General features: G+C 42.6%; 1 protein-coding gene across 1 annotated transcript; it reads left to right on the top strand.

The window, feature by feature from the left end:
- Window positions 1–1,430: 1,430 nt before the first annotated feature.
- On the top strand, window positions 1,431–7,603 carry LOC123016562 (vomeronasal type-2 receptor 26-like). Its single transcript, XM_044417075.1, has 4 exons — window positions 1,431–2,279; window positions 2,705–2,932; window positions 4,994–5,120; window positions 6,702–7,603. Exons 1-4 carry the CDS (start codon window positions 1,431–1,433, stop codon window positions 7,601–7,603), a joined length of 2,106 nt encoding a protein of 701 aa, XP_044273010.1.
- Window positions 7,604–10,199: the final 2,596 nt, after the last annotated feature.

Here is a 10,199-nt window from a genome sequence, read left to right as displayed (position 1 = left end):
GGATAAAGCCCTGTTGAATTCAAAGGAGTTTGCCTACTACTTGCACATCCATATAGCTTTCCTCTGTCCGTGTTGACTCTCATTCTGTGACTTGCTCATTTTCAGCCTACTACACAAACTCAAGGCACTTTCATTCTGGCTATACATGTGAAGCTTTGCTTTGTAGTTGCTGATTTCCACTCAGACCCTCCTGTCACTTCTCCTTTCAGCATGATCCCTAAGAATTACCAGCATCTCCTGGCCTTCGTATTCGCAGTAAAGGAGATCAATGAGAGCCCTCACATACTGCCCAATTGCACTTTGGGCTTCCATGTCTATGACAGCTATGCCAATGCAAGGAGAACTTTTCAGGCCACCCTGCGACTTCTGTCATTACAGGAGAGATTGGTCCCCAACTATGCATGTGGCATCCACAATAATCTAATAGCAGTCGTTGGGGCATTGGACTCCCAGGTCTCTCTGTATATGGCAAATATCTTGGATATCTACAAGATTCCACAGGTAGGAGCACTTTTCCTTTCTCCTTGTGAGTGATGTGGAAATGGATACACCATCACAATTCCTTGGCTGGTCCCAGAACAAATTCAATCATTGCATTTATTTTCCATATTTTTCACCTTTCCTCATAGATGTACAATAAAAGAAGTACATCTGTCAAAGTATATAGACATTTCAACATCTAAATTTCAGTACTCTGTGAGGTATATAGGGGTACAGGAGGTATATTTTGATCTGAAAAGTTAGTGACATAACCAGGAACGTGTTGATTTGATGAACTGATTTTGCATAATATGGATGTGGAAACAGGAAAATCACAGAAATGGTTTTCGAAGATCAAAATGTATTTCCCCTGTATTTACATGTTAGTATCTGCCTAGCAAAAACCATCCAAATTCTTCTGTGTACACCAGAACTGAGAAACTCAATTTTCATATTTGAATTCCTGTCAAGCTTGGCAACTGAGGTGCTTCCTGTAATTGTTTTAATGGGTTTGTAAACTGTTGCTTCTAAAGCTGTTTCTCCATTGCCAAGGTAATTAAGCAGATTGTAATTCTTATTCCTCTTATGTCTGATGTCATGGAAAGATGAGATACTATTTTAAATTGCACATTCATGACTGTTTCAACTCTTCTTAAAGAAGGGAAACTGAGAAGAACAAGCATTCCATACAAGCCTACATGGAGATCCCTTGCACTCCAAGTCTCATCAAGCCATGATGGCTGGGAACCAGGAGAATTGTCCTCAAACACATATTGAGGACTCCTGAATGTTGGGAGCTGGGTATTAGTTTGGAAAGCAGAAACTTCCCATGCCATGCAGTGCTTTGCTGAGAATTGATGACAGCATGCATGTGCATTCGACTGAACTTTTCCAGTCATTAAAGTCATCTTCCCAATATTTAATCAACCTCTCCTTAGCTCATCTATGGCATGGCTCCAGTCATGAATGATAGGACCCCAGGACTTACCTTCTATCAGATGGTTCCTCATGAAACTCTGCAGTATGAGGGGATTCTCTCTTTGCTCCTACATTTCAACTGGATATGGATTGGACTTGTTTTTATGGATAATGACAATGGAGAAAGATTCTTGCAAACTGTCTTTCCAATGTTTTCCAAGCAAGGTGTCTGTGTTGCCTTCATAGAAAAACTTCCTACATATACCTACATAAAGGAAATTAATGCCATTTTAGAAAAGGGGGCAGATATACATGATAAACTAGTGGACAGCAAAGCCAATGTAGTAGTTCTCCATGGAGAATCATATTCCTTTGCACTGTATAAATGGCTGCCATATATATCAGAAGTGGTGAAGGGGACAAGCAATCTAAAAGGCAAAGTGTGGATAGCCTCAGCCAACATGGAGATCAATGCATTTGTCTATCAAAGGAACTGGGAAACAGGAATATTCCATGGTACTCTGTCCTTTAGTATTCACTCCAATGATCTACCAGGATTCCAATCATTTGAGGAGAGCAGAAATCCAATCAGAACAAATGGAGATGAGTTCCTCAGGATCTTTTGGGAACAAGCTTTTGGCTGCCTTTTCCCAACTTCAGTAGACAATGATGTGGAAGAAGTGATTTGCACTGGGAAAGAAAGGCTGGAGAGCCTTCCTGGATCTTTCTTTGAGATGAGCATGACTGGTCACAGCTACAGCATCTACAATGCAGTCTATGCTGTGGCCCACGCTATGCAAGCCATGTCCTTCTCTGAAGTCAAACATAGAGCAGTTCTGAAGAATAAAAATCAGAAGATCTGGAGTGAAGCGCCATGGAGGGTACTGTTCTCCAAGTATTCAGGAGTGAAGCACCCATGTGTTTTGATGAGACAAGGGCCCTTGTATTTTTTGTCTAAGTATACTCCAAATTTCTCTCCCTCTATCTTACTCCAATCTCAGTCATTTCCTTCTGCTTTCTTCTTCTGCATGTGGGACTGGGGAGATCCAATTTGTTTACCCACACTCAGCTAAAATGCTCACTATAGGGATTGGAGTCAGTCACCTATTTCAGCATAGCACACTTTAGAGGGTTTCTGCGAGGAAAAGTATGAAATGGAGGATGGTATTTTAAGTTGTCCTGAGTTCTTTACAATGGGCAAAAGGGGAAGCATAAATATAACTCCAACTTAGTGCATGAGTGGCATTTCTTCAGTCAGTCTTCTTACTGTTGAAAATCTCTATTCTTGTTTTCTTTTTCATTCTAGCTCCATCTGTTTCTCAGAGGTGTCTCATTTAATAACAGTGCTCAGAACAAGGTTTCCTTCAATGAGAAAGGGGAGCTGGTGGCTGGATTTGATGTTATCAACTGGAAGTTTTTTGCCAATGAATCTTTTCTTCGTGTGAAAGTTGGAAGGATCGATCCTCGGGCTTCTCTAGGCCCAACACTCACCATTGCTGAGGGGACCATAACATGGCCCCACTGGTTTAATCAGGTAGGAACCACAGGTCAGCTCCCTTGAATGAGCTCTGATCTTCGGTCCTGCTGGCTTTCATTTCAGTCACGTCCAGAAAGTTTCAGGCAAAACTCCATTTGGATTGAAAGAAGCAAGTGAAGGCATAAAAGAGGGAAGGCTCTCATGAGGAGGGCTTTCTTGACCCCCAATGTTGTTAGCTCAAAACAGCAGGAAGTAAAACAGTTAGTTTATATCTGTTTTTAATGCATGGGATATCACAACAAGGATTTTTAATACTCAATAAATGGCTATCATGCAAATACTGGTAATTGAATATCTGTGTAAGGTCCTTGTAGGTCTTCCCTAATGTGTTGGGAATATTTAGTGAGTTGCAGAATAGCCAGAGCCTGGTTATGACATCAGCAATTGACTTCAGATCAATACCTGCAAAACCTATTTATATGGGTGCGATTAGGGTTTGAACATTCAATTTTCTGAGTGACATGCTAATAAAATATTTAATATACATAAGTCTTTGCAGCAAAGCCACCGAAAAAGTATATTGCATACTGATATCTTCTCTGACCCAAGAAAGCATCTGAGCAGTTATAGTCTATTCAGGTTGCTCAGTTCGTTGTTCTGAAACATGCCTGTCCCTCTTCCCTCCAAGCTGGTGCAGAAAGAAGTGTGTTCATGCTCTGCATGAATCGGATTGGGACCTCAGAAAGGTAGACTGGGCAGGCATTCTGCAGTAAGCGAAGTACATTGGAGAGGTCAACATAACTTGACCCACTTCCAATATTGTTCCCTCTCCCACTAAACCCATTCAACTAGATGAGTAAAACTCTAATCTATAAAAATTACAAGATGGTAGTAAAGGGGAGAAAGGTCACCTCTGCTCTTCCTGGAAGTCCCCTGCCCATTTCCCTTGTTTATCTTCTCGCAATAATCTTCCCCTGCCTTCCAAGTTGGAATACAGGTGTGGCATTTTTTTCTGGAAACCTCAAGGCTGGTGCCAGAAAGCTGATCAAGGGAAGTGTCCATGAGGTCCTCCTTTTATGAGTGTTTCAGCAGCAGCAGCTTCAAGCAAGGTGCCCTTTTTGAGTTGAAGGCCCATATTCCAAAGCTCTCTTCACCATAATTACTCCTTATGCTGTCTTCTGAGCCCTGCAATTGAGAGACAAGAGGGCAGCAACCAAGCATCCTTGCTGACTGCCTTTCCATTTCACTTACTGCAACTGTTTCAGTCCTTTTTATTAAACAAAGGTTTTTAAATCAGGATCTCTTAGTCCATTGATCTTTATCCAAGGTATTTACATGTAGAGCTGAAGCAGTATATTTCAAAGCTATGTTACCATTTGGGACATCCTTATCATTTCAAGGAGTATAGCTTTTGCAGTAATTTTGTTCTACCCTGTTTGCCCGCTGTCTCTGTCCTCTTTGTGCTGCATTACTGGTTTCCCTTCTGTGCTGGAGTAGTGTTGGTCTGATATATCTGTGAGTTGCACTGCTGCATTTCCAGTGCCAGCAAGAGAACATTGTCCATCAGCATAGACAACTTCTGCCATGTTCTTCAAGCCATTCGCTGCTGCACTTACAGCCTGAATCACAATGAGATAAAAAATATGGATTGTCATTATCATGTTCTTGTTTCTCCCAAATTTTCTCACTTAATTCCAGATCTCTACCTTCTCTAGTACATAAGCTTTGGGTTCAAAGGGTGCTGCTGAGACACATCTGTAATAATGATGTTATTGGTTTCCAGTGAAAAGCGATCATTTTTCTCTTGAAATAAATAAAGTTGCTGACACTCCAAGACACTCTTTGAATATAACCTCTGATATATGAAGAACTGCAACTTCTAGAAGTGGCATTTCATCCATTAAACTATTCTATCTTTTGCTGTATTTCTATCTTCCAAATGGAGGGTATCCTTGAGCACTCACCACAAAATAAATAAAACTAGCAATACATGGTAGTAAATTAAGATTCACATTCCTAAAATGCTGGGTCAGTCCTTTAACCCATCCTTTGAGTTGAGAAATGCTTAAAGAATGTTTCTGTCTAGATACATATCCTGCTTTTGAATTCATGTATTAGTCACAGCCACTTTCTGTATGCACTGAGAGATGCCATCCAGGCTCAAGCAAGAAAGTGAAGGAGGGGGAGCCGTATTGCTGCTACGACTGCATCCCATGTCCAGCCGGGAAAATCTCAACCCAGGACGGTAGAAAATATGCATTCATTCGATAGATATTCAAAGTGACTGTTTGTAGATTGGTGTGATTGTTCTTCAGTGGTTTAAATGGAATCAGAAGGTTTTATAAGGGATGTAGTTGGAGGAGAAACATGTTGATTCCCCTACACCTTCCATTGGTTCTCGATACTATGAACCATGGTATTCTTTTGGATCAGCTGTTTGGGTTGGCAATTGCAGACAGAAAACTGCATTGGTTCAATTGCTGCTGGGCAGGAAAGTCCCTGATTTTTGTCCTATGCCTTGGCAGTCCTGGAATGGAGTTCCACAGGGCCCTATGTAATACCGCCTCCTTTTCAATGCAAACATGAAATCAGTGAAGAAGGTTACCAAAAGGGGTGCATCCTAAGTTATACTTTGCAACATACTATTTAATCCAATTTTAATAAAGTATTGTAATTTTTTATATATTTTATTGTAAACCATACCAAGATTTTCCATGAAAATACATATAGTAGAGAAACAATGTAATAAAAAATCAAAATAATATATACTCAGCACAGCTCTTTCTTCTTCAGAAGTCCCTGCAAAAGAAAATTATGTGGGTGACTACTCTGAAAGAAACATCTCTGTGCCACTATATTTTGCCCAAACATCAAAATCACCCTGGGTGTTTCTTCTTCAGGAATTCTTGCTAACGGAAGTGAGGTGGTGGCTCCTAAGAAGAAAGATTTCTTTGTGGCACCTCACTTGTGGAATGAGCATCCAAAGAGGATTTCCTGACACAGAGATTGTGCTCCTTCCACCACCGGGTGCAGACATTGCTTTCCCGAGCATTTTAGCTGCTCGTTTTTTTCCCCCCCTTTAATGCTTGTCCATATGTTGAACTTTTGTGTTGCTGCTCTACCTTGCTTTACAGATTGCAAATTTTGAACTACATATTTCAACAAGTTCCTCTAATCCACTCAGAATGCAATGACCATAAGGCAGCACAGAAATGTAATTGATTTGTCTGTATGATTTGTCATCCAAAACAAATCTTGGAGTCCATGGCATAGTAGAAACTACAAACAGCAACACTGACCTGTTCTATGGCTTCTTGGAACCAGAGCTGCTTTCTGTTTTGTCTGAATCTGGATACACAATTTGAGAGCAGACAATTGCCACTCAGAACCAGCAGCTAGGCAGAGAGAACCAGTGCTAAAGATGAACTGGTCAGTGTTGGGAGTAGAGGACTGACCTGGGGGGCAAATGTGAGAATCAGCTGGTTGCAAGGATATAAGAAAGACATCACTGGTTCCTACCTTCCATTCTGGCTTCCAAGAGAAGCATCCCATTTGCAGAAGAATTTACTTGAAGGTTTTGGGGGAAGTCTCTGCATCACAGGAAAGATAATTGAGCCATCCAAGGTTTGCCCTGCATAGTGATGTTCAAACACTGAAACAAGACCGGAGTTCAGTCCAGTGCCTAGTCTGGGACTGCTCCATTTTTGTGGTCAGGTGGCCAAGATTCCAGTTAATAAAAAATTAAGGACATTGAATTCTATGTTTTGGCTTGCCTTCCTTCTTTTTGTAGGCTAAACACAAACTGTCCCCCTGCTTTCCTTTCTAGACATGAATGATTGCAATCCATGCTCAGATACAGAATATCCAAGCAAGAATCAGGATTTCTGCCTTCCAAAGACTACAACCTTCTTGTCCTATGATGAAGATTTGGGAATCACATTAGCCTTCCTTGCTCTTGTCTTTGCATTCATCACAGCTCTTGTGCTGGCTATGTTCGTGAAGAACCACAGGACTCCCATAGTCAAAGCCAACAACCAGAAGCTCACCTACACTCTGCTCAGCTCCCTCCTGCTCTGCTTCCTTTCTGCATTGCTCTTCATTGGTGAGCCTCAGAAGCTCACCTGCCTTCTCCGACAAAGTGCCTTTGCCATCATCTTCTCAGTGGCTCTTTCCTCTGTGCTGGCAAAAACCCTCCTGGTCGTTCTGGCTTTCATGGCTACTCAACCAGGATCCAGGATGAGGAAGTGGTTGGGAAAGGAGACAGCCAATGTCATTGTTCTTTCCTGCTCCCTCATCCAAGCAGGCATCTGTAGTGTGTGGCTGGGAGGTTCACCTCCTTTCCCAGATGTCGACCATTTTTCCATGGCTGAAGAAATAGTACTGGAATGCAATGAGGGCTCCATGACTATGTTTTACTGTGCCTTGAGCTACATGGGCCTTCTTGCAACCATCAGTTTCATGGTGGCATTCCTGTCCAGGAAGCTGCCTGGCAGTTTCAATGAAGCCAAGTTCATCACCTTCAGCATGCTGGTCTTTTGCAGTGTTTGGCTCTCTTTTGTTCCTTCTTACCTCAGCACCAAGGGGAAATCCATGGTGGCTGTGGAGATCTTTTCCATTTTAGCTTCTAGCACAGGGTTGCTGTGTTGCATTTTTCTCCCCAAATGCTATATTATCATGCTGAGGCCTGAACTAAACAACAGGGAACAATTAGTTAGAAGAAAATCTTGAAGAACACATACCTGTCCACTACTGTCATGTACAGTGTAAAGGGTTCTGCTCTAGAATAAAATAATATTTTATTTTATAAAAGGCTGTTCTTCATTTCATTTATAGTCTGGAGGATTGTGCCACTTTGGAGATGTGAATCAAAGTTTACCCCATAAAAATCCTGTAATTATGAAAAAATCTACTTGTGTTCTCAGTTCCAGGAGCAGCAGTGTACATAAAAGAATGGTGCTTCTTGCACAGCTCAGGGGGCTGAATTGCTGCTTAGTAACCCACAAACCCTGGCCATGTATGCCAGGAAGCTGATAAGTGAACTGGATTCTTACTAGCCGGACTTGCATTGTCCAGTGAATGACCTACACCAAGCAGATAACTTGCTGTTCTCTGCTCTTTTGTGGTTTGGGACTACAGAGGGAACCTACATGCTCCATCAAAATGAAGAAGATAAAAAGCTCATCCTTCTCCCCTCTGTGGACTTTCCATCACATCCATCCCAGTCCTGCAAAGTGAGCCAATCCAAGAGAAAGTCCACAAATAATCATGGAATAAAGGTTGAGCAACAGGCAACACAATTAGTTGAAGCATGTGCTACAAGAGAAGCACACCACTGGTGGTTGCACAGTGCTCCATATCTGCGGAGCTTCCTATGGCCAAACTGAAATGGAAGAAGAATGCTGCCAGAAGTTATGGAGACCGCCACTCCTGAGTACTGCACAGACACTGGGCAACCTCACCATAAACTTCAACTCACAGCAAAGCAGAAAAAAGTCCAAAGAACTGCATGTGGCATGAAAGAAGGGTTCTGTGGAGATCTCCATTCCTGGAGAGTGCTGCACAAATACTGGAAATGCTCTTGAGGAAAACACACTCAGGGCCACAGCAAGCAGAGTCCAGAGAGCCTAATCCACAGAATTTAATGGTGTCCCACCCCCACAACAAATTTCTTATCCCAAGCGAAGAACACACCCAGATGATCTATGTGGAACTCCCATGAAGCCTGTGTGTCAAGACCCGAGGCAGCTTCAGGGCTCCCTCTGCTGGTCAAGGGCTAGCAGAGCAGCTCTGGTAGTTGCAGGATTCTTTCCTCAGTCCACTGCAGCTGCCAGAGCAATCATGAGTTTGCACCTGGGGAGCACTGGGGAAGAGCTATATAAGAACCAGCTCTTCTCTTCAGAAGCTGCCTTGGCAACAAGGTTTCCTCTTGTTGATGAAGCTCTTCCTGGTCTGCCAGACTTGGAACTCTGTGCCTGCATCCCTGCCTGCGCCCCAGTGTCCTGCCTGCACCTCTCCTTCTCTGACTGGTCTGCCTCCCCCAGCTGTCCAACCTTTGGCTAGTCCTGGACTACGATACCTATTTCTACAGAGTTGGTTTGTGTATTGGCTCCTGGCTTGACTTTGGACTATACTTTTGACTTGTTTCATCCTGTCTGCCTGGGTCCCGGTGCCTGTACTCTGTTAGTCAGCTGCCCTCTCCCTGGTTGCTGACACTGTGAGAGTAGAGATGCATATTTTCTGCTTCTGCTTTCTGCTTCTGCCCTTGAACTTTTCAGAGTTCACATGTCGTTAATATTCCCTGCTTTACTCCAATGGCCTTGCTGGCTATGTGCTACCTTCTTTACCAGATCAGCCATGGCTGCATGCAGCAGTTGCTGAGGAGCTTGGACAGGAGGAGGGCTTCCACTCATTTTTCCTGAGGGATCCTGAGGAATCCTGCAGGAATTTGGTTTGCCATCATATATATGCAATTCTGGGCAAGATGGACCTTTGCTTTGATTCTGCATAGCTTTATATTGTTATGTTCTTAATGCCTCAACTCTGATAGCTAATGATGATTGCAAGCAATGAAACCCATTTGTATTAATTGATTCTTGTTAACCATTTAACCAGGATGATGACAGATCACAAAGTAAAGCATACATTTTGCATTTCCAGAAATATTCTGAGCTCACTGGGAATTAATCATTTATTTCAGGAGGGAAACAGAGGCATGGAAAATAAATACCTCATAATTTTCCATTTAGGATGCTTGTCCAGGGAGAATGCCCTGTACAGTCTGGATGCATGTCCAGGGGTGTGCCAGCTGAGTTTGTAAATGAAGGTTGAGGTTGTAAATGAAGGAAGGCAAATCCACCCAACCATGCTGCAAGGCAGCTAGTGCAAACTAGCTCAGCAGCTGAGAATCACCACTTGATCATCCACTGCAACACAATGAAGGTTGGCCTTGAGCCTCATGGAACCTTTGGGGACAATTGGAACAAGGGGGATGGGCATGGGCTCTACTGTATTTTCTCCATCCTGGACCCCAGTGAGGGAGCCAGATCTTTGGTCTGAGGCACTGAGCAGTGAGTTGAACTGCAAGAAACTGCACTTCACTGAAGAAGTATTACAACCTATTATGTAAAGTATAAGGAGAAAAAGAGTGGAAGAGGATAGGAAGAGTGGATTAAAATACAGGAGCCCACACAGGATCCTTTGTTAAAATGTAGTTTAAAGAAGATCAAAGGCTTACTTATCTATCCTACATCCTGCATGGTGAAACCAAAATGGTTCCAAGTAATCATTGGAGGATCCTAAATCAGAAAATGTGCATGCAGAATAA

Source organism: Varanus komodoensis, unplaced genomic scaffold (genome assembly GCF_004798865.1).
Source record: "Varanus komodoensis strain SLA01 unplaced genomic scaffold, ASM479886v1 scaffold86, whole genome shotgun sequence".
In the NCBI taxonomy this organism is placed as follows: Eukaryota; Metazoa; Chordata; class Lepidosauria; order Squamata; family Varanidae; genus Varanus; species Varanus komodoensis.
This window is presented reverse-complemented; position numbering and strand designations above follow the sequence as displayed.

What these genes read in the sequence shown, in the direction of transcription:
- LOC123016562 (XM_044417075.1), top strand. Translation starts at nt 1,431, where the DNA reads ATGGCTCCAGTCATGAATGATAGGACCCCAGGACTTACCTTCTATCAG. An exon ending in GGAGTGAAGCGCCATGGAGG is followed by an intron (nt 2,280 to 2,704) that starts GTACTGTTCTCC and finishes TTTTCATTCTAG; the next exon opens with CTCCATCTGTTTCTCAGAGG. An exon ending in GAAAATCTCAACCCAGGACG is followed by an intron (nt 5,121 to 6,701) that starts GTAGAAAATATG and finishes TTTCCTTTCTAG; the next exon opens with ACATGAATGATTGCAATCCA.